At 41.3% G+C, this 24,867-nt stretch overlaps 1 protein-coding gene across 4 annotated transcripts in view; it reads right to left on the reverse strand.

The window, feature by feature from the left end:
• UAP1 (UDP-N-acetylglucosamine pyrophosphorylase 1) overlaps positions 1–24,867 on the reverse strand; it is a 41,766-nt gene that overhangs the window by 12,705 nt on the left and 4,194 nt on the right. For 3 of the 4 annotated variants that reach the window (XM_047704704.1, XM_047704703.1, XM_047704702.1), the window contains 4 exons: positions 21,081–21,417; positions 5,270–5,474; positions 3,031–3,206; positions 1,474–1,646 (listed from right to left, as the gene is read on the reverse strand). In XM_047704704.1, coding sequence (XP_047560660.1) covers positions 1,474–1,646; positions 3,031–3,206; positions 5,270–5,474; positions 21,081–21,360 — 834 coding nt within the window. In that variant the 5' untranslated portion in view covers positions 21,361–21,417. Of the gene's footprint in view, positions 1–1,473; positions 1,647–3,030; positions 3,207–5,269; positions 5,475–21,080; positions 21,418–24,771; positions 24,796–24,867 lie in introns of those variants that run through there. The other variant, XM_047704705.1, reaches the window with a different exon arrangement.

Consider the following 24,867-nt stretch of genomic DNA (forward strand, 5'->3'; position numbering starts at 1 on the left):
TGAGAGGCAGGCAGAGAGAGGGGGGGAAGCAGGCCCCCTGCCAAGCAGCCCAATGCAGGGCTTGATCCCAGGACCCTGAGATCATGACCTGAGCCGAAGGCAGAAGCTTAACCCACTGGACCACCCAGGCACCCCTCTTCTAACACCTTTATGGGTTTTTTATATTGAACTTTGTAATCCATTTGAAATTGATTTTGGTATGAGCTTTGAAGGAGACCGCTTACTTTATTTTTCACCAGGTATCTCATTCATTTCCCCCACCGATTCGAAATGCCTTGTTTTTCTATACTGTATTCTTTATGTATACATGGACTTACTTCTGACTGATCCACAGTTCCACTAATCTGTCGTTCTCTCCTGGTTTCTGTACTACACTCCTAATTATCTTTTATTTACAACCCAGTTTAGTACCTGGTAGACCGTCTCCAACCCTCTTCCTGCCGTATCACCTTTTCTTGGCATTTTCCTGGCCACCTTTACATGTTTTTTTCTAAACTTTACAATCATTTTGTTAATGTCCCTAAAACAGTCTCATTGGAGCTTTAACCAAAACTATGTTTACTTTAATTTGGTAAAAACTGATAGTTTTACAGATTTCCAGAAAAGCAGTATTTCTATTAATATTTTCAAATCTTCTGAAGTGTTTTCATTTTCTCTTTTACTCCTAGATACACGTTTCATTAGCCACCATACAGGCAAGTCTCCTACATCATCATCTATGCAACTAAAATAATACTGAAAAGGAATACCTCCCTCCAATTTCCTATCAGTATATTTGTGGTCAAACAATTACTAATCTCCTTACTGCCCTGCCTTTAATTGCACATTTCCATCTTAATCATAAGACTATCATGAGGTTGCTTGTCAAACGCTTTGCTGAAGTCTCGATCTGCTGTTCCCTCTATATTTCTCTTACCTCCTACTCCAGCAACTCTGTCATAGGAAGAAAGTGGCTAATCTGATCAAATACGACTTGATATTAACGAACCCATCCCAGGCCTAGTGACAATCATGCACTTCCCCAGGGACTTACAAATCATCCACACATATTTTAAGATTTTACTTATTTGAGACAGAGAGAGAGAGACAGAGCAGGGGTGCACATGTGTACATGAACTGGGAGAGAGGGAGAGAGAGAACATCAGGCAAGCCTCACGCTGAGCGCAGAGCCGGACACCCCGGGACAGTGACCTGAGCAGAAATCAGGAATCGGACACTCAACCCAGGGAGCCACGCAAGCCTCCCATGTGCACGTATGTTTGAACTCTAACTTGCAACGGACAAGCGTGCATTATTTCTAGAATCAAATGCTGCCAATGTAAGAGAAAGAGCAGGTCGGGGATAGCTCCGTTACCTGAGAGAGAGAAATGGCTCTAACGCATTCCAATCACCCAGACGGTTCCAGTTCAAGTCCTGAACAAATGAGCTGACAGGGCAAGCTGCCGACCTCACTACAGCTGAGAAAGGCATTACCTTCGCACCGCAGTCTGCTCCTTTCTGAATGCAAAAGCCAATGAACCGTGGGTCTGCCACTTTTACTAGGATGTTGTCAACACAATAGACATGAATGCTCCAAATGCCTCTCTGCTCCATGTCCTCCACGATATTCTGGGCCGCGAGAGCGCGATAAAGACCACCATTCCCATCTGGGAAATGAAACAGCCCATTAGAAGTGCACCAAAATCCATTATGAAGGTAACCCAAAACTGCTTTACCAGGGTTCATGTTTCCAAAGTGGGGTGAAGATCTCTGAAAAGCAGTTTTATATCACAGGGCCAAGAAAAGTAAATACCCAGAAGGAAGAATTCGGGTGTCAAAAAAATTATACTACATGACTTTCAAAGTAATTTAGTGTTAAGTATCAAGAGAATAACATTATTAATTAATGTAGGACCAGGCAACCCAAAGACCATATTTTTCTTCTTAACTCAGGCTTTTTAACAATTTAGCCCATAATACATTATAAAATATAAAGTTCATTCTCAAGCAATGATTATTTCATAACATTTCAAGTTTTATTAATATTTATGCGATTCAAGTTAGCTCTGTTATTTACAGCCCCAACACTGACAATTTCACTCATCTCAAAAATAAAAAATACATGAGCATTTTATACCAAATAATGTGTTATTAGGAAACCAGATTAGTATCAGGTCAGATTTAAAATAAATACAGGCAAAAGCCTCTTCTTTTCCCATCTATTTATAGTGCTGCTTTAATGTACTTCATCTGCCAACACCTGCAGCCACAGCTTAAAAAAATTGGACAACTTCATAAAAATAGAGCTAAAAACAGCAAAGTCTTCCATTAATGAGAAAGAATTGAGTAGAAAAAAGGGCTTAAAATGAAATAAAACCTGTACCTGGAGGCTACCACGTTAACGCTCATTTATTTCCTGTCAGCCTTCCCTCCAAATACTCACACAGATAAGAATCTGTCGACACGTTTATTTTCAGAGTTGGGATCATACTCAGGGTTGCTGCGTGTGGCCACACAGTGTGCACCACCCAAGGGCAGGGGTGCCCTTAACACACCACAACGTGCGTGCACCTCCCACAACCATCCAGGGCAGTGGCCCTCACCACGCCAGACACACAGCTTCACACCTCTCATTCTCTCACTTAGCAACTGACACTACTTCTCTTTGTCATTTAGTATCTCCAATCAATTGTTTTATTACAGTTTGAGAATACTACAGATAAACTGTAATTTACCTCTTGTTTATTAAATAGCAAATGGCTTCCGATCTTTCATTGCAAGAAGTAATGCAGCCATGAACACCGCGGATATAAAATGCAGGGTAAAGAGAATGAACACCACAGGCCGCCCAGGTCGTTCTCAAGGGCAGGCATCCACAAAAAATACAAAAGTGTATCCATTCAGCCCATGGGCATATTCTTTGTTTTTAGGTCATTGCAATAAAATCTTAAATATTAATTTTGTAACACCCAAATCACCATATCAGAAAGAAAATCAAAATGGAATGTTACCCCCATTTCTAGTCACCCCTAAATAAGCATGGTTACAGACCTGGAGCCATAGAAACCTTGTTCTTCTCTTCCAAAATGATTTTCCCATCAAAACTCATAGCAGGCAGCATTCCCTGCTGAAAAAAGATTACATTCTCTTTTTTTAAACCAAAGTACTTGTGCTTTGTGAAGAATTCCTTTGTAGATTCCATTGTTCGGCCACTGGTCATTATATACCTTGCAAGAGAAAAGTAGATTCTAAGCAACAGTGCTCTGGGTATTAGGGCAAAATTCAAACTTGTCTATTTTCTAAGCAAAAAAAAAAAAAAAAAAAAAAGAAAAAAGAAAGAAAATCATTGAGCACACTGCCTCTTTGTTCTGACTTCCTTCATCCTCTTCCTGGATAAGGTAGCATTAGCTATTGCCCAAGTGCATTCCCTCCAGTAACATCATCAATCCTACATATAAAATAAATCTATGTGACAATAGTAAACATACCTCCTGCAACAGAGAGCCCATATAACTGGCTTAAACAACATTTTAGAACTTTGTGAAAACTGTACTCTGAATTTAAAACTGCCATTATAAATAAATAGGGAGAAAAGGGTAGACATAAAATATTCTGATCATCTCTCGTGGTTCTTTCCACTAAAGTTTTGAAATGTAATCTGGGCTCTGCTCACCGTCCGTTTAAAATCTTAAAAGTGTAATTATATTTTCTGTTCTCACAAAAATCCAAACCATGCTAGTGTGGCAAAGGAGTCAAAAACTCTATCTAAAAACCACAGTTAGTGACTACAGTAGCCACTGCCCTTACTAGAATTTAAGCCACATGTAAATAGGGACTTTTGTCCATTCTGGTTGCTGATACAGCCCCAGTACCCAGAAGCAGACATTCATATTATGTTGAATGAATAAATGAAGAAAATGGTATAATTTCCCACCATACTAGTTATCTGTTTAACAAGTTATCCTGGGGATTTTGAGCTTTGAGTACAAAGAGGGGGCTGGACTGCTCTGCATAAGAAACGCACAGAGATTCTAAGTCGTGAGGGGAAAAGAGAAGAAAATTCAACATGATAGTAGGAGCCAGGGCTGTAAGGAGAATATATTGGCTGCTTATAGCACAGATGTCCCTCAAACATCCCCAAAGGAATCCAGATTGAAAAAACAGTTTCCTGCCCGCCAATACTCATGTTGAGAAAAGCTAGCAAAGCTGGGAAATTTACAAAAAGCCTATTTTTAAAAGCATCAGAGAGCTATAGAAGCAACATGGATTGGAACTAAAATTCAAGACAGTGGGAATCTTTCAAAGAGGAGCTAAGGAAATGCAGGTGCCTTTTCCTGGGGGTATAGTGGTAGGGACTCTGGGCTTGGACCAGGCAGAAGGACAGAGAAACCAGCAGAGCTTTTGTGGGTCATATGGGACTAAAATAACAAGATTAGGGACTTGAGGGATCTCAAACACAGCTGGTTTCCCCCTCAAAACAGAATTTCCAAAGCTGCTCTGGGAAAGAGATTTAAGAGCTAAATCAAAAACCTTTAAAAAACAAAGCAGAATTTCCCATAATCTCTTGGTGCTCAGGATACCAACACTTGCCAAAGGAGGCCCTGAGAACACAGCATTCTACTAGAGCCTGGGGATCCGAGTGCGGCTCACACCAGACAATCAGTGGGGCTTTTAGCTGGTGTGTATGGAAGGGTTGGGTGTGGGGCAGAGCTAGATAACCTGGTATTCAAGAACAGGAGTTTCTAGACTGTGAGAACTCCCTTACTGCCCAGAGTGAACTAAAAATAGACTTGTAGCACCTTGCCGTGAAATTTCAGATGCCAATGATAAGAAGAGACATTAGATGCTTGGGGGGGGGGCAGGGAGAGAAAGGAAGAAAGGGAAAGAGGGAGAGAGAGAGACAGACTGGGAATCAGAACAGCTATGGACCACTCAACAAGAGAACGATGCCTTCAAATTTGAGAGGAAAACTGACTTCCAATCAGAAATTTATAAACAGACAAACTGCCAATCAATATAAAGTTTCTACACTGACAGACCCCAGTGAGTCCCCAGAAGTAGTCAGGGAGGGATATAGAAGCCTGAGGTGAATATACATCGTGCAATAAGACCACTGTGATCATTTAGCTAGCTAGAATACAGATTATTTTAACACACAGTAAATTACAGCTCCTGGGAAAATCACTAGTAACAGGAAGTATGTCTGCTTAGGAATAAAGTATACATGCATTTTGAATATTATAGACCGGCATTAAGTTCAGACACTCTCCCACAACGAGGCAGGTCTTACCATGGAATGATGCATTTGTTGCCATGATATTTTTCAGCTAACTGTTGAAGCTTCAGGATACGCTCTGCCTGAATCTGAAAAAGCGTCTTATGAGATGGCAAACCAACATCATACATCCCCTTGGGATATGCAACACCGAGTCTCGTCCCCTGCCCGCCAGCTAGAAGAAGAACTGCCACTTTGTTCTGAGAAATCTGGAAAAGTCCTAGAAGAGAAAACATCTGTATCACAAAACCTCTGCAATTCAACATTTTAGGACTACACATACAAAAAGTAGCAATGAGTCTCCCTATCTGCATAAGGCATAAAGAATAAGAAATCACGTGTAATCACGGATAGCTACCTTGTTAATAAAAACATATTTACTATTAAAAAATTAAACTTTATATAATCCAACCAAACACCAAGCCATGAATAATATGCTTTAATGAAGAGTTCTTTTTCTGAAAATGTTAGAAGGCAAAGCCCAAAAAGATGTTACAAACGTTTTACAGGTGTCTGACTACTTATCAGATATGACGCCTCAAGAGAAAGACATGATAAAAGACACCTGGGCTTCAGGATAAATGATGATAAGCTTCTAAATTACCTCCAGCCTGTAAATCCATTAATGACACAAAATTGTCGGTTAACAAGCACGCAAACAGACGAGCTACCATCCAGAGAAGGAAGAGAGGTGAAACCCTCAGCAAAGCAATGCAGTACAGGGGTCAAGAAGCCAAGCTCTGAGGTCAGGGTACCTGGGTGCGAAAGCCAACTCAGCTGCAAAGGCTTTGGGGAATCTGCCTGCAAAAGGGTAGGGCAGGAGGAGTCTTTCTGGGGTGTGGAAATGCTCTAGAACATTGGGGTGGTAGTTACAGGAGTGCATAAATATGGCAAAAAATCATAAAACTAGCACATTTTATTGTATGTAATTATATGTCAATAGAATGGATTAAAATGCAGGGGTGTTTGGGGTTGGGGGGGTTGCTTGTCTTTTTGCCAAAGGGCCATCTGTCCCAGCTCACAAGGATGTGAAATTCGGTCCTTTTGTTGATGTATTCCCATTGCTGGGAAGCCCATCAGTCGTCATCAGTTGAATACTCAGCAATAAGTAATAACCAAACATAATGCTTGAATCAAAATAATATTTTCTGAATCAAAATAATTCAAGATGGATGTAAGACCCAAATGCAAACAAATAAAACTGTAAATATTATTAACAGAGGCTCTCAGTTTGGATTTAAAAAACAAAAATTTTGCCATAGACCATTTCTGAGAACCACCTTATCATGCAGAGCTGGACCAGCCCAGCCTCCCTGGGCACAGTAGCTTGTGGGGAGAGGCAACGTGGAAACTGCGTCTCTGGGAAGCCAGAAAAGCTGGAAAATGCCAGACGAGATCAGGCGATGGTTGACGGGATTTGCTGTTGTTTTCTGAAATCCTCAGACACTCTGTGAAGGAAAGTGGCCACCGCCCAAAACTGAACGCCAGCCCAGAGGGGGCAGTGGTGGCCAGTAGCCATTGTTGTTCTTCTTTATATCGTGAGGTAATGGGGGTTTGTCTAATTTACCATCGCTGTGCCTTGTGTTTTTGATGTGTTAGGCTTTCCTGAAGCTAATGTGCCAGTACATTGAGCGCTTGAAAGAAATACTCTAAACCCATTATAAATTCAGAACCTTCTCCAGTCCTAATCCTACAATCTATCTTCCAGAGTCAGTAAGTATAGCCCAAGGACATGATCCAGCAACTATCCAGCTACGAAAAAAAGCACAATAGATATTTCCATAATTTTCACCTTTGATTTGAAGCGAAGGTTAGCTAGCTCCCTGACACCTAATTTTCTCTTTCTTCCTGCCTAGGCCAAAACTGTCTTCGTGATTTTTCTCCAGAGCATCTCACTGTGCCTTATCAAAGTGTGAAAACAGACCCCAAACTAATAACTTTAAGAGGCAGGTATAATTTCCCCCATGCGAGAGGTTAACGGCCTCAGAAACCTTGCAGGTCCTGCCCAAGGTCACAGCACTAGTAAATGTGAACGAGAGTCAGACACTCACTCCAGGCCCATGTGCTGTGCACCACACCGCCTCCAGCAGCCTCTTTTCACACCCGAACACTGACCAGATCCACGGGAGCACCAGGGGTTTGAGGGGTAAAAACTTTCCTTTCTATTTCTTTCCTGCCCTTTCTTCTCTTTTCCACTGAATTCGTGAGAGGTTGTGCCACCTCTTTTTTTAATCTCTCCTACCTACCACTCTACAAGGAAGAGCTGCTGGGTACAGTCCACATTCTCCAAAACTTGCTGAACACTGAAATTTCGCACGGCATTTCAGATCCGCAACCCCCTTCAGCAAGCACCGTAACCACCAAGCAACAAAGTGACTGGGACGAAATGAAGCATTCTGAAGGGAGCAGGCAACGACAGAAGGCAGTTCTGAAAACTGCTTTCCATTTGGTTACTCCTGAGTTATCACAGAAACTCTGGTTTCTACCGGCAAGTTTAATTCTGCTGTCATCAACCCAAAAAGCATTGTTTAAAGAAAACATACGTCCATAATCCCTTACCTAACCCCATGGATCAGAGTTGTTTCCGAGGGCAGAACTCTTCAAAATTTAGAAAACAGGGGAGGAGTCAAGATGGCGGAGAAGTAGCAGGCTGAGACTACTTCGGGTAGCGGGAGATCAGCTAAATAGCTTATCTAAAGATTGCAAACACCTACAAATCCAACGGGAGATTGAAGAGAAGAAGAACAGCAATTCCAGAAACAGAAAATCAACCACTTTCTGCAAGGTAGGACTGGCGGAGAAGTGAATCCAAAGCGACGGGAAGATAGACCGCGGGGGGAGGGGCCGGCTCCCAGCAAGCGGCGGAGCAACGGAGCAAAATCAGGACTTTTAAAAGTCTGTTCCGCGGAGGGACATCGCTCCAGAGGCTTAACCGGGGTGAAGCCCAGGTGGGGTAAGCGCGGCCTCAGGTCCCGCAGGGTCGCAGAAGGATCGGGGGTGTCTGAGTGTCGCAGAGCTTACCGGTATTAGAACGGGGAAGCCGGCTGCAGAGACAGAGCCGAGGAGTGACTCTCAGCTCGGGGTTGCCTTGAACCGGTCGCAGGCTCGGTCAGCTCGGAGCGCGGCCGGAGGCCAGGGTGGCGGGAGTCATTGGGCGCTGTTCTCTGAGGGCGCACTGAGGAGTGGGGCCCCGGGCTCTCGGCTCCTCCGGGCCGGACACCGGGAGGCCGCCATCTTTATTCCCGTCCTCCGGACTCTACGGAAAGCGCTCAGGGAACAAAAGCTCCCGAAAGCGAACCCGAGCGGATGACTCAGCGCGGCCCCGGGTAAGGGCGGTGCAACTCCGCCTGGGGCAAAGACGCTTGAGAATCACTACAACGGGCCCCTCCCCCAGAAGATCAACGGGAAACCCAGCCAGGACCAAGTTCACCTACCAAGGAGAACGGCGGAATTCGAGGAGAAGAAAGCAAAGCACGGAACTCATGGCTTTCTCCCCATGATTTTTTAGCCTTGCAGTTAATTTAATTTTTTCTTCTTTTTCAATTTTTTTTTTCTCTTGATCTGCTAAATTTTTTTTAACTTTTACCGTTTTCTTTTTTTAACGTTTTTTAAATAGTTTATCTAATATATATTTTTTTTCCTCTTTTTATATTTTTTCTTTATCAGTTTTCTTTTTTTTAATAGTTTTTTTTTTCTTTCTTTCTGAACCCCTTTTTATCCCCTTTCTCCCCCCTCACAATTCGGGATCTCTTCTGATTTGGCTAAAGCATATTTTCCTGGGGTTGTTGCCACCCTTTTAGTATTTTACTTGCTCCTTCATAAACTCTTATCTGGACAAAATGACAAGGCGGAAAAATTCACAACAAAAGAAAGAACAAGAGGCAGTACCAAAGGCTAGGGACCTAATCAATACAGACATTGGTAATATGTCAGATATAGAGTTCAGAATGATGATTCTCAAGGTTCTAGCCGGGCTTGAAAAAGGCATGGAAGATATTAAAGCAACCCTCTCAGGAGATATAAAAGCCCTTTCTGGAGAAATAAAAGAACTAAAATCTAACCAAGTTGAAATCAAAAAAGCTATTAATGAGGTGCAATCAAAAATGGAGGCTCTCACTGCTAGGATAAATGAGGCAGAAGAAAGAATTAGCGATATAGAAGACCAAATGACAGAGAATAAAGAAGCTGAGCAAAAGAGGGACAAACAGCTACTGGACCACGAGGGGAGAATTCGAGAGATAAGTGACACCATAAGACGAAACAACATTAGAATAATTGGGATTCCAGAAGAAGAGGAAACAGAGAGGGGAGCAGAAGGTATGTTGGAGAGAATTATTGGAGAGAATTTCCCCAATATGGCAAAGGGAACAAGCATCAAAATCCAGGAGGTTCAGAGAACCCCCCTCAAGATCAATAAGAATAGGTCCACACCCCGTCACCTAATAGTAAAATTGACAAGTCTTAGTGACAAAGAAAAGATCCTGAAAGCAGCCCGGGAAAAGAAGTCTGTAACGTACAATGGTAAAAATATTCGATTGGCAGCAGACTTATCCACAGAGGCCTGGCAGGCCAGAAAGAGCTGGCATGATATATTCAGAGTACTAAATGAGAAAAACATGCAGTCAAGAATACTATATCCAGCTAGGCTATCATTGAAAATAGAAGGAGAGATTAAAAGCTTCCAGGACAAACAAAAACTGAAAGAATTTGCAAATACCAAACCAGCTCTACAGGAAATATTGAAAGGGGTCCTCTAAGCAAAGAGAGACCCTCAAAGTAGGAGATCAGAAAGAAACAGAGACAATATACAATAACAGTCACCTTACAGGCAATACAATGGCACTAAATTCATATCTCTCAATACTTACCCTGAATGTTAATGGGCTAAATGCCCCAATCAAAAGACACAGGGTATCAGAATGGATCAAAAAACAAAACCCATCTCTATGTTGCCTACAAGAAACTCATCTTAAACCCGAAGACACCTCCAGGTTTAAAGTGAGGGGGTGGAAAAGAATTTACCATGCTAATGGACATCAGAAGAAAGCAGGAGTGGCAATCCTTAGATCAGATCAATTAGATTTTAAGCCAAAGACTATAATAAGAGATGAGGAAGGACACTAGATCATACTCAAAGGAACTGTCCAACAAGAAGATCTAACAATTTTAAATATCTATGCCCCTAACGTGGGAGCAGCCAACTATATAAACCAATTAATAACAAAATCAAAGAAACACATCGACAAGAATACAATCATAGTAGGGGATTTTAACACTCCCCTCACTGAAATGGACAGATCATCCAAGCAAAAGATCAACAAGGAAATCAAGGCCTTAAATGACACACTGGACACGATGGACATCACAGATATATTCAGAACATTTCATCCCAAAGCAACAGAATACACATTCTTCTCTAGTGCACATGGAACATTCTCCAGAATAGATCACATTCTTGGTCCTAAATCAAGTCTCAACCGGTATCAAAAGATTGGGATCATTCCCTGCATATTTTCAGACCACAAGGCTCTGAAGCTAGAACTCAATCACAAGAGGAAATTTGGAAAGAACCCAAATACATGGAGACTAAACAGCATCCTTCTAAAGAATGAATGGGTCAACCAGGAAATTAAAGAAGAATTGAAAAAATTTATGGAAACAAATAATAATGAAAACACAACGGTTCAGAATCTGTGGGACACAACAAAGGCAGTCCTGAGAGGAAAATATATAGCGGTACAAGCCTTTCTCAAGAAACAAGAAAGGTCTCAGGTACACAACCTAACCCTACACCTAAAGGAGCTGGAGAAAGAACAAGAAAGAAACCCTAAACCCAGCAGGAGAAGAGAAATCATAAAGATCAGAGCAGAAATCAATGAAATAGAAGCCAAAAAAACAATAGAACAAATCAACGAAACTAGGAGCTGGTTCTTTGAAAGAATTAATAAGGTTGATAAACCCCTGGCCAGACTTATCAAAAAGAAAAGAGAAAGGACCCAAATAAATAAAATCATGAATGAAAGTGGAGAGATCACAACGAACACCAAAGAAATACAGACAATTATAAGAACATACTATGAGCAACTCTACGCCAACAAATTTGACAATCTGGAAGAAATGGATGCATTCCTAGAGACATAGAAACTACCACAACTGAACCAGGAAGAAATGGAAAGCCTGAACAGACCCATAACCAGTAAGGAGATTGAAACAGTCATCAAAAATCTCCAAACAAACAAAAGCCCAGGGCCAGACGGCTTCCCGGGGGAATTCTACCAAACATTTAAAGAAGAACTAATTCCTATTCTCCTGAAACTGTTCCAAAAAATAGCAATAGAAGGAAAACTTCCAAACTCATTTTATGAGGCCAGCATCACCTTGATCCCAAAACCAGACAAGGATCCCAACAAAAAAGAGAACTACAGACCAATATCCTTGATGAACACAGATGCAAAAATTCTCGCCAAAATACTAGCCAATAGGATTCAACAGTACATGAAAAGGATTATTCACCACGACCAAGTGGGATTTATTCCAGGGCTGCAAGGCTGGTTCAACATCCGCAAATCAATCAATGTGATACAACACATTAATAAAAGAAAGAACAAGAACCATATGATACTCTCCATAGATGCTGAAAAAGCATTTGACAAAGTACAGCATCCTTTCCTGATCAAAACTCTTCAAAGTGTAGGGATAGACGGCACATACCTCAATATTATCAAAGCCATCTATGACAAACCCACCGCAAATATCATTCTCAATGGAGAAAAACTGAAAGCTTTTCCGCTAAGGTCAGGAACACGGCAGGGATGTCCGTTATCACCACTGCTATTCAACATAGTACTAGAAGTCCTAGCCTCAGCAATCAGACAACAAAAGGAAATTAAAGGCATCCAAATCAGCAAAGAAGAAGTCAAACTATCACTCTTCGCAGATGATATGATACTCTATGTGGAAAACCCAAAAGACTCCACTTCAAAACTGCTAGAACTCGTAGAGGAATTCAGTAAAGTGTCAGGATATAAAATCAATGCACAGAAATCAGTTGCATTTCTCTACACCAACAACAAGACAGAAGAAAGAGAAATTAAGGAGTCCATCCCATTTACAATTGCACCCAAAACTATAAGATACCTAGGAATAAACCTAACCAAAGAGACTAAGAATCTATACTCAGAAAACTATAAAGTACTCATGAAAGAAATTGAGGAAGACACAAAGAAATGGAAAAATGTTCCATGCTCCTGGATTGGAAGAATAAATATTGTGAAAATGTCTATGCTACCTAAAGCAATCTACACATTTAATGCAATTCCTATCAAAGTACCATCCATTTTTTTCAAAGAAATGGAACAAATAATCCTAAAATTTATATGGAACCAGAAAAGACCTCGAATAGCCAAAGCAATATTGAAAAAGAAAGCCAAAGTTGGTGGCATCACAATTCCGGACTTCAAGCTCTATTACAAAGCTGTCATCATCAAGACAGCATGGTACTGACACAAAAACAGACACATAGATCAATGGAACAGAATAGAGAGCCCAGAAATGGACCCTCAACTCTATGGTCAGCTCATCTTCGACAAAGCGGGAAAGAATGTCCAATGGAAAAAAGACAGCCTCTTCAATAAATGGTGTTGGGAAAATTGGACAGCCACATGCAGAAAAATGAAATTGGATCATTTCCTTACACCACACACGAAAATAGACTCAAAATGGATGAAGGATCTCAATGTGAGAAAGGAATCCATCAAAATCCTTGAGGAGAACACAGGTAGCAACCTTTTCGACGTCAGCCGCAGCAACATCTTCCTAGGAACATCACAAAGGCAAGGGAAGCAAGGGCAAAAATGAACTTTTGGGATTTTATCAAGATCAAAAGCTTTTGCACAGCAAAGGAAACAGTTAAAAAAACCAAAAGACAACTGACAGAATGGGAGAAGATATTTGCAAATGACATATCAGATAAAGGGCTAGTGTCCAAAATCTATAAAGAACTTAGCAAACTCAACACCCAAAGAACAAATAATCCAATCAAGAAATGGGCAGAGGACATGAACAGACATTTCTGCAAAGAAGACATCCAGATGGCCAACAGACACATGAAAAAGTGCTCCATATCACTCGGCATCAGGGAAATACAAATCAAAACCACCATGAGATATCACCTCACACCAGTCAGAATGGCTAAAATTAACAAGTCAGGAAATGACAGATGCTGGCGAGGATGCAGAGAAAGGGGAACCCTCCTACACTGTTGGTGGGAATGCAAGCTGGTGCAACCACTCTGGAAAACAGCATGGAGGTTCCTCAAAATGTTGAAAATAGAACTACCCTATGACCCTGCAATTGCACTGCTGGGTATTTACCCTAAAGATACAAACATAGTGATCCGAAGGGGCACGTGCACCCGAATGTTTATAGCAGCAATGTCTACAATAGCCAAACTATGGAAAGAACCTAGATGTCCATCAACAGACGAATGGATAAAGAAGATGTGGTATATATACACAATGGAATACTATGCAGCCATCAAAAGAAATGAAATCTTGCCATTTGCGACGACGTGGATGGAACTAGAGGGTATCATGCTTAGCGAAATAAGTCAATCGGAGAAAGACAACTATCATATGATCTCCCTGATATGAGGGAGAGGAGATGCAACATGGGGGGTTGAGGGGGTAGGAGAAGAGTAAATGAAACAAGATGGGATTGGGAGGGAGACAAACCATAAGTGACTCTTAATCTCACAAAACAAACTGAGGGTTGATGGGGGGAGGGGGTTGGGAGAGGGGGTGGGGTTATGGATATTGGGGAGGGTATGTGCTATGGTGAGTGTTGTGAAGTGTGTAAACCTGGCGATTCGCAGATTTACCCCTGGGGATAAAAATATATGTTTATAAAGCTGTAAAAAAAAAAAAAAAAAAAAAAAAAAAGAAAGGATGAATACCCAAGTTTTGTAGCAACATGGACGGGACTGGAAGAGATTATGCTGAGTGAAATAAGTCAAGCAGAGAGAGTCAATTATCATATGGTTTCACTTATTTGTGGAGCATAACAAATAGCATGGAGGACAAGGGGAGATGGAGAGGAGAAGGGAGTTGAGGGAAATTGGAAGGGGAGGTGAACCATGAGAGACTATGGACTCTGAAAAACGATCTGAGAATTTTGAAGGGGTGGGGGGTGGGAGGTTGGGGGCACCAGGTGGTGGGTATTGTAGAAGGCACGGATTGCATGGAGCACTGGGTGTGGTGCAAAAATAATGAATACTGTTATGCTGAAAAAATAAAAAAATTAAAAATAAAATTTAGAAAACAAACAGAGCACACAAACGTGTGTGTGTGTGTGTGTGTGTGTTTGTGTATAATGTGTGTGTTATACATTATCTCCAGCAAAGCTGAGGCAGGACCCTGCAATCCCATTACGTGGGATAAAGTTAGCCAACAGCCTCTTGTTGAACATGGCCAAGTTCAGTTTTGCTGCAAAACAGGCTCTGTGCACTGCTTCAAAACTGCAGAAAAATTAAGTCTGGTTTCTGAACCCTCACATACCAGAGGTGTTAGAACCGGAAATATTTCTAAACATCTTCCAAAAAACTCCCAGATAAATATTCTGGACACAGAGGCCTTTGTTCTCTTTGTTCTATTTATTTTCTTCACCCAACACATGTGTTTTAAGTTGTTTTGCTGTGGTTTTTATCAAGTTTTTATTTATTTATTTATTTGATCAGGGGTAGGGGGGCACAGAAGTAGGCAGAGCAGCAGAGGGAGAAGCAGGCTCCCCGCTGAGCAGAGAGCCCGATGTGGGACTCAATCCCAACACCCTGGGATCATGACCCGAGCCAAAGACAGACGCTTAACTGAGCCACGCAGGCACCCCAAGTTGTTTCATTGTTACTGTGGCTCCAGCCATCTTTTCTGATGTCCTTCTTTTACCTTCAGTGCAAAAGTCAGTGACTTCCCACAGCCACCTTACCTGGAAAAGGGAGGAGCCTGCTCCCGGGGTCAGCTCCATGTCCGGGTTCCAGCTCACCTGATGGCCACCCAGCACCAACCAGCGCCTTCCGCAGGTTCTAACCAGTTTTCACAGTTTCACTGTATACATTTTTCTCTTCCTACAGGCAGTTCCCTCAACATGGCTTCATTCCAGTTTTCCCAATTTTTCAGTTTTCTGGCTCTCAAAACAGCAGCTCACAGGGGCTCTTCTTTTATGCAAATAAATGTTCCCTAAGCCCCTGTCTGCCATACTTTCTTCAGTCCTTTTCCCATCTATGGACCTGAGGACCCATCCAATCACTACATCGTAAGAGAAGCACGGAGACTGTGCCTACCAGGTGTCCAATTCCAGGCAGACCTACACGTAAACCTCTAACCACAACTACCACAATGAGTTGTAACACGATCCACAAGTATTTACAATGATAAGGTTTCTGCACTGACCTCTTCCTACTTACGCATCTCACTTACCGACCAGAGAAAAACACGAGGAAAGAAAGCAGTCCCTAGAGTATCAGGGCCAGCTGCATTTCAAGCCTTCAGTGCAGCTACAGATGTTAACAATATCAGATTGTGTGTTCGCTGGTGAAGCACTCATCCACCCCATCTGTGTCACTGCCCTAAAACGGCAATGTTTAATAATTTAATAATGTAATTAATTTAATTTAATAATGTAACAGATAAATTAGTATCTGTCCTATAATGACAGATAAAATACTGCTTGAAATTAAAGGGGCCAATAAAATTCAGTAAGCTATTTAGTTATATGGCAGTAATACCTGACTTTAACCTGTATTTGTCATAACAAACTTTATATGGGCAGCACCACACCTATCTGAAAAATGTTAACTACTTATAAATGTACTTAACCCATGTGGCAATTAGGAAATTATAGGCTTCTCCTATTCCAAAACTTCTGCAAAAATATAAGAAATAAAAATGGAAAGTTCAGCACTATTCTCACCCTTTCCATACTTCCACTGAGGGAGAGTTCACAGCTCACAGCTTACTTACAGAGTGGCCGAACAGAGCCCAAATCAAAGGTTTTAAAAAAGAAAAAAAAAATCAAGCCAGAGTGAGCAGTTTCCAGGGCTGGAGAACATTTCTCCCCTTGGAGAGTCATGTATCATAGGACCAACAGTGTCTGTGAACTTTTCCTGATAACATTTATAAGAAACAAAGAGAAGAGTTTACAGTGGCCTAAAATAGGTCAAATGCTTCCTGGATAACTTCCTGCTTGGACTAGTGCCTCTCACACACTCTGACTTGGGCGTGTGCCGGACACAGGGAGGATGGCACAGGTGCGTTTGAAGTACAGCCCTGCCAGAACTTTCCATTTAAACTGTCAGCACTCCCAGGACCCTTAGTCAAGTAAACCAGCTATTAAACTGGTGGAAATAAAAGAAGACTATCCCAGAAAGTTAGTCAGAAAAGGTATTTTAAGTCTTTAACGTTTAACCCTATTGTACAGGTAAAACTATTATTATCTCTCAAAAATGCCAAGTACAAAAAGCAGACTATAAGGGAAATCACTATTTGAACCAGTTTTAGATACTGGAGGATTACTGTGAATTTCATGAGGTATAATAATAGCACTTTGATTGGTAAGAAAATATCCATATGTGTAGAGATGAATACTGAACTCAAAAAAGGTAAAAATAACATGATGTTTGAGATTTGTCTTAAAGTACTACAGCAGAGGGCGCCTGGGTGGCTCAGTGGGTTAAGCCTCTGCCTTCGGCTCAGGTCATGATCTCAGGGTCCTGGGATCGAGCCCCGCATCGGGCTCTCTGCTCAGCAGGGAGCCTGCTTCCTCCTCTCTCTCTACCTGCCTCTCTGCCTGCTTGTGATCTCTCTCTGTCAAATAAATAAATAAAATCTTTAAAAAAAAAAAAATAAAGTACTACAGCCCAGAAAAAGAAAAGAAGGGACAGGGGAAGCAAAAGTAGCAAAATTTTGATATTTAACAAGGTGATATATATGTAGGATTCATTATACTGTTTTTATCTCTAAATATTTGTTTCAAAATACGCTTGAAATTTTTCATAACAAATTCATAAGTAGGCTACAAAATTATACACAAACCATAATCCCAGAATGTACGTGTATCTAAGAAAATACTGTATTACTACTGAGTATTTATCTCTGAAATGCAGGATGCTAGAGATTTTTTTTTCCTTTGTAATTTCCAGTTATTTTTCCAATTTTTCTAAAATATGTGTCACTTTTAAAATAAAACAAATCTATTAAAAATACCACTGTACGGGATGCCTGGGTGGCTCAGTTGGTTAAGTGTCTGCCTTCGGCTCAGGTCATGATCCCAGGGTCCTGGGATAGAGCCCCACATTGGGCTCTCTGCTCAGCGGGGAGCCTGCTTCCTCCTCTCTCTCTCTGCCTGCCTCTCTGCCTACTTGGGATCTCTGTCTGTCAAATAAATAAATAAAATCTTAAAAAATTTTAAAAAAAATACCACTGTACTAGATCCCAGAAAATGTACAGGAGATAATGTTATGAATACATTTTTCTTTTTTTTTTTAAGATTTTATTTATTTATTTGACAGAAGGAGATCACAAGTAGATGGAGAGGCAGGCAGAGAGAGAGAGAGAGGGAAGCAGGCTCCCTGCCGAGCAGAGAGCCCGATGCGGGGCTTGATCCCAGGACCCTGAGATCATGACCTCAGCCGAAGGCAGTGGCTTAACCCACTGAGCCACCCAGGCACCCTGAATACATTTTTTCTAAGCAATCCACTTACTTTTCTACCAGTGTTATATGGTAGAGAAGCACATTCAAATTAATTTTATAAATGTCTCGTAGACAAAAGAACCTAATACTGGATATTAATATGTTATTATAAAATTGGAAGACTATTTTATAATTGGTGTAAGCATGCCTTTCTTTGCTAAAGATGGTGTTTAAAATGATAGTCTCATAGAAGTTTCTAAAATGATATTCTCATAAAAGCTTCTAATTACTTCTCTCTTTGGATTTCAGCTTTGTAAGATAGAAATTTTTCAGTTGTTCCTCTGCATTCCATTTTCTACAACTTGCCAGAACACATTAAGAATTAAATTAGGGACACCTAGGTGGCTCAGTCAGTTGAGCATCAGACTCCTGATCTGGGCTCAGGTCATGACCGCAGGGTTGTGGGATCGAGCCCAACAACGGGCTCCCCACTGGGCGCAGAGTCTGCTTGAGATTCTCTCTCTCCCTCTACCTCCTCCCAACACCCCACTCACAGGGGCAGGCACTAAGGGACAGTGGGTAGAGCATACAACTCTTGACCTCAGCATTGTGTAAGTTTGAGCCTCACACTGGATGTAGAGATTACTTAAAAATAAAATCTTTTAAAAAAAAAATCAAATTAAGATTTCTCCAGAACAAGGAGCACAGTGGTCACTTACACATTTACCCTTCAGAAATAATTTTCCACCCTAGGAATGAAAATGTCCATTTTAGTGTCAACAGCCACCAGACATTCTAAAAAAACCATACAATGCTTTCATTTCCCCCCTCCTGAGGAGGGGGTTGCGGGGGGGGCACTGTCTTTGATAGAACTCTGGGGACTGTCCTCCTATCTGAAATATAACAATTAGAATCTTCACAATGGCAATCTCTTCCCCTTGATAACTTACTGAAAAACCTCATTTTGTTGTGAATTTGCATACACACGGAAGTTTCTGGCTAAGCAAATGACAAGTTACAAAGTCTCCTTCATCCCTACTGTTTAAGCCACAAATATTATTGCTCCCTTGACAATAAGCCAAAAGGAAGTTTGTTTTGTACACTCTTGTAGTGTTCTTGGTTCTAACAGTTCGAGATTTCAGTTTAAATGGAAAGTCATGAAGGTAGACTAGTTCCACGAATTTAAAAAAAAGGCCATCAAGACTCCAATTATAGGAGGTTCTGACTGTTGCCCATGGTCCCCATTATACAAGGTCAAAGCTTCGGCTTTCCCTAAGAGTTCACTCGAAGACTTCCTCACATAAAATCACAAGGAGAAATACAGGCAGCCGGGATACCTGAGGGCATGAAGAGCCCTGTGTGACTTTTGCTGTATTGTAGTAGCCTTTTTGAATCCCAGGGATAGAGAGGAGGACTAATGAATCAAAAGTTAGCAAGGGTCCGAGTATCACCACATCTCTACACTCAAAAGGATCCATCTGGATCTCTCACAGTTTAGTGGCAAAGCCCTATTCTAAGAAGCTAGATTAGCTTCCACCAAGCACTTGAGATCTAAAAGGGCACTTCCTAGAGATCATCTAATTATTTTTGACATTTTTAAATCTTTCAAATAAAAACCTTTTAAATAAAACCTCATGTAAAGATCAAATACATAAAGCATGTCAAACCAGCACTGCCCTTGTAGTTAGAGGCAAAGATGTTTAGTATCTATCCCTCCTCCCTAGGTGAGACAGACTGTCTCCCCAGTAGTGGAACCCCTAGGGTTCCTTGGAACACAGTTTGAAAATCATCAAATTTGTATGCCCAGAGAAAGACATCAGCATACAGAAGGCTGATAATGGCAATTATCTGTCCTTTTTGTGGGGACAGGGAAGCCAAAGAATGAAAGACAAAATAAAAACAGCAATAGTGTGGTACAAAAATAGACTAAGGTTACTTCTATATCATTATTATTACACACTCATAAAAGTAAATATACATAAAATCAAGTAATAGGTGGCAATGTGAGCAAATAAAAAGATATGACTTGGTTAAGGGCAACTTCTCTGTAGTTTTTCTGTTACTATGATGTTATTTCTATAATAAAGTAACATTTTTTACAAAGGAAAGAAAAGTATTAGTCAGATCTGTTCATTCTATGGTTGAGGACATGAGGTCCAGATCAGACAAGGACCATGTACAAACACTCAATGGCCTAAGCTGCAATTATTTAGTCACTATTACTTACAGGGAAGTAGTGGGTTATCAAACCACAGCTCTGAAATCCACCAGAAAAGGTACATTTGAGCTATCCTGCTATCTCAAAGGCACTAATTACAACTGGTCACGGGGACAGATTTTATGATACATTAGAAGAAAAAACATGGGGGCAATTCAACATTGATCTGCAAAACCCTGTTCCAAATGCCCTGTGACACAGAACACAGGCCATGGGCCGCTCTTCAGGAGTCCACAATGTCAAGATGAAGACAGACACGGCTCTTTTTCTAAGAAAGAATGGAAGCCACGCATGGACAAGTAACTCCAGCTTGGGACACTGAAGAAAAGATCATGATCAAAGAACCTTAAGAAATGAGGATACGTTCCCCACAAGCCCCACTGCGCTACAGAGCACAACCCTGGGAGATTGCCTTTCAAAGTGACCCAGGCTAGGCAGGGAAGAGGCAAAAGCCAGTCCAAGCCCAGGATAAGCATGAGCAAAGGCAGGAAAGACGTAATGTTCAGGGAAGGGTGAGTTATTTGGTCCCGCAAAAATGCATGGGACAGACCGTAGGACTGGAGGGAAACGGAGGAGACCAGACTGGAAATACAGGCTAGGGAAGGTTTTTCCATGAAGCCAGCATAAACTGAAATATTTAACTTGGGCTTCAGGGTGGGAAATCTGGCAGAAGTACGGCAATGAGCGAGGAAAGAGACTAGAGAAGACTTAAATGAGAAGAACCTTGACTGGAGAACAGATGAAAAGAGCACGTAAGGACCGGCAAGGGAGATGCTGCAGAAGCTCTGACGCCATAATCTGTCGCTTTCTGACCAGGCACCTGGTTTAAGGTATGAGGGTCCAAATACCCGTCACATGGTCCAGCTCCTTTAATACCTCCAGTACATCTCACTACAAACTTCAAAATGAACATCCCATGATCGGTACCTTCACTCTCCCAGGCTTGCAGCCGATCTTGGTCCCTGGTGGCACTGCCCAACACCTCTCGAGGGACAGGCTCCATTCGTGCATCCATTTTCTCTTGCTGAGAGGACTGGTTAAAATTTTCAATGGCCTTCTGGAAAAAGAAGTTCAGCTCCTCAAAGTTCATGGCCTGGAGCTCTGCATGAAGTTCTGCCTGCTGGGCTTCATCCAGCTCATTCCAGAACTGCAGCAGGTGTTCCTGTCCAGATCTGGACAACCTGAGTTTGAGATCGTTAACATTCATAATGCTCTGGTAGCCAAGCTCTGTGAAAACAGAGGTGTAGTTTCTGTACTTGTAAACCTTAAAAAAAAAAAAAAAAAAAGTAATCAACAGCAGGTCAAAATCCAACCTCAAAACCTGAGCTTTACCTACTACAAATAAGTACACTTTTTTAAAAACCTGATGTTAAGGAAATTAACTTCTGCCTTTCCCCTCACAAGATCTGTGAGAGATCCAACTTGTAAAGACATAAAAAGAAAGTTTCTCCAAAGAAGACATCCAGATGGTCAAGAGACATATGAAAAGATGCTTGACATCACGGATCATCAGGAAAATGCAAATCGAAATCAGAATGAGATATCATCTTTCATCTGTCTGAATGTCTAGAATAAAAAACAAGAAACACCACCTATTGGCGAGGATGAGGAGACCCGTCATGCCCTGCTGGAGGGAATGCAGACTGGTACAGCCACTGTGGAAGACCGTATGGAGGTTCCTCAAAAAGCTAAAAATAGAGCTGTCCTATGACCCAGTAATTGCACTACTGGCCATTGACCCTCCTTCCAAAAAACACTAATTCAAAGGGATACATGCGCCTTTATGTTTACTGCAGCATTATTTACAATAGCCAAGTCAGGAAGCCACACAAGTGTCCATCAACTGACGAATGGGTAAAGGGGTGTGTGTGTGTGTGTGTGTGTACACAATGAAATATTATTCAGCCATAGAAAAGAATGAAATCTTGCCATTTCCAACAACACAGATAGAACCAGAGAGTACTATGCTAAAATAAGACTGAAATAAGTCAATCAGGGAAAGGCAAATATCATATGATTTCACTCACATGGAAATGAAGAAACAAAACAAATAGCAAAAGAAAAAAAGACAAACCAAGAAGCAGACTACTTAACTACACAGAACAAACTGATGGTTACCAGAGGGAAATAGGTGATGGGGATAAAGAAGACTCATCACAAGGAGCACAGGACAATGTACAGAGCTGCTGAACCACCGTACTATACACCTGAAACTACTGTAACACCATCAGTTAAATATCCCAGAATTAAGATTTTAAAAAGTAAAAATAAATAAAAATTAAAAAATAAATGTATAAGACAATTAATATTCCTAATTGTAATACTAATTAGCATTATAAACCAGGCACTGCACTAAGGACTTGACCTACAAGGTCTCACTTAATGTTCACCAACTCTGCAACGTAAGTACTATTATTTTCCTTACTTTACTCTGAGGAGACTGAGGCACAGAGAGGCAACAAAACCAGGCCACCCGGAGGAGCTAGGATGTGAGCCCACCAGGTGGTCCAATTCAGGGGCTCACATCTGACTACCCCACTTTGCTGCCTCTGTAATACTCCTCCGGCCATGAGCTACCACTGAAAGAACATTTGACTTCTTAGTAACAACCGTTCTCCTTTTAGCGCTAATGATGAAAATGATCATGTTGTATTCGGAATAAAACAAAATACAAAAGACAGGAACACCTATAATCCAGAAAAAATACATTTTATTTCAATAGTGACTTCTACTCTACAGAGAAGCAATAAAAAAGTATCTATTACCTTTACCAAGAATTGAACCCTAAAGGAACAAGCAATTCACACAGAACAATCAACAGATAAGACAATACAGCAAAATGTTAAACTGCTACATTTCAAAAATAAGAGAAAGAGGGAAATATTAAATCTACTTGTCTACTCTAGGTAACTGCAGGAGAAGGTAGGGCTGTCTAGAAAGAGATCACAAAGGAAGCATGATGGAGCCGTGTGTGCCTCAAGGGTTGAGCGGATTATACAGATAAGATCAGAAAACAAGCACAGTTGGCCTGCGGACTCAGCGCAGTTCAGCAAGTTGAAGTTCTATGTAGCGTGATGGGAAGTGATATAGGGTAGGACTTGACCAGGAAGAGCCTTGAAAACCAAGCCAAGGAATTTAGACCTAAGAGAGTAATAAGAAGGCCACAGCAGATTACTCAACAGGGCCATGTCACCATGCTTTAGAGAGATGAGAGAAGGAGCAATGGTATAACGTAGATGGTAAGGAGGCACAATCAGGAGCAGGAAAACAAGTTCAAAGACAATTGCAGGTATGAAAAGCCAAAGTTCCGAATCAGATTAGTTGCAAAGGAAATAGCATGGAAGGGAGAAATTCGAGGGTCACTGTAAAGATTCACCACCGCGTTATAACTGTTTAGATGTGAAGGACAGGCAAAAAAGGTACCAAAGAAATGGCCTGCTATCTCCTATCATAAGAATAGTGGGAAGTAACAGACATGGCAGTTGGGAGCAATACTCCAGAGTTCTCTGTGGCTCACCTGTAAAGTGGGATTCGTAACAGCATGCATCTCATCAGGACTACTAAACATCAAACACCACTTACAAACTCGGGTTAAGAGAACCTACAGCTGCTCCCTGAGGCAGCAATGAAGACCTATCTCTTCCGCATCACTGTGTATGACAAAGTATGACTCTAACTGCTTTACAGATACTTGTTCAGGTAATCCTCAAAACGATGCTAAGGTCCTGCTGCTGGGATTACTTCGCAGAGGAAGATAGTGCACCGCAGAGATATCACCCAAGGTCCCAAACTAGTGAAGTGACAGAGCCTGGATTCGAACCCTAACAACCTGACTCTAAGAGTCATACGCTTACGCATTATGCTACACTGGCTCTCAGGAGGAAAGGCTGTGGGTGTGGGTGGGTGTGTGAGTGTGTAAAAGAAAGGAGCAGTGACAGAGAGCACATTATTTATACTTTATTCAGAAATAGAGACACAACTGATAAGACACCTGACTCACTTCGCAGAAATGAGCTCACACGCCAACAGAATGGAGAAAGAAAGAAAACACACAGGATAGGCTGGGGAGGAACTTCATAGGATGAGTAAATACTTCATTTTAAAATGCATTACTACTTTTTCTTTGGTACTGGGCATATTGATCCAAATCAGATACTGCTCAGAAATAACTTTAACTAACATCCACTCAAAAATAAATTCAGGAAAGGTATTAAACAATAGAGACAGGCACACAGCTTCTATAATTGTTTTCTTTAAGTAAGGTGCCCTCTAGAATTGAAGGGATGGACTGGATTCACGATTCTTCTTATAAAATCAACTTCAAATTAGATGAGCACACAAGAGCCAGTGTGTTATATTCTCAACTTTTATTTTTGGTTTGTTATTTAGATTTACTTCAGGGACATAATGCTTCAAGTGTGAATCCAACGGTAGGACTTATGAAATCCCTTTTATGAGTTACTGATGATTCCTAACGAAATTAAGGCTTCCATATGAAACAAAAATGAAACCTTAATATCAGGGTGGGACACAGTTCTACCTTGCTGTCACCTAAGGCCCCTGTCCTTTCCTCCAAGCACTTCCTTTAACCCCTCCTATCCACCGAAATGCCATTCACCCTTAAAGGCCTGCCTCCCACACTCTAGCTTCAGTTGAAACTTTATTGGCTTAGGAATCAAACAGAACTTTTATTTCTGGCTCTAATCCTTGGGCC

The sequence above is a fragment of the Lutra lutra genome, chromosome 15 (assembly GCF_902655055.1).
Source record: "Lutra lutra chromosome 15, mLutLut1.2, whole genome shotgun sequence".
Taxonomy (NCBI): domain Eukaryota; kingdom Metazoa; phylum Chordata; class Mammalia; order Carnivora; family Mustelidae; genus Lutra; species Lutra lutra.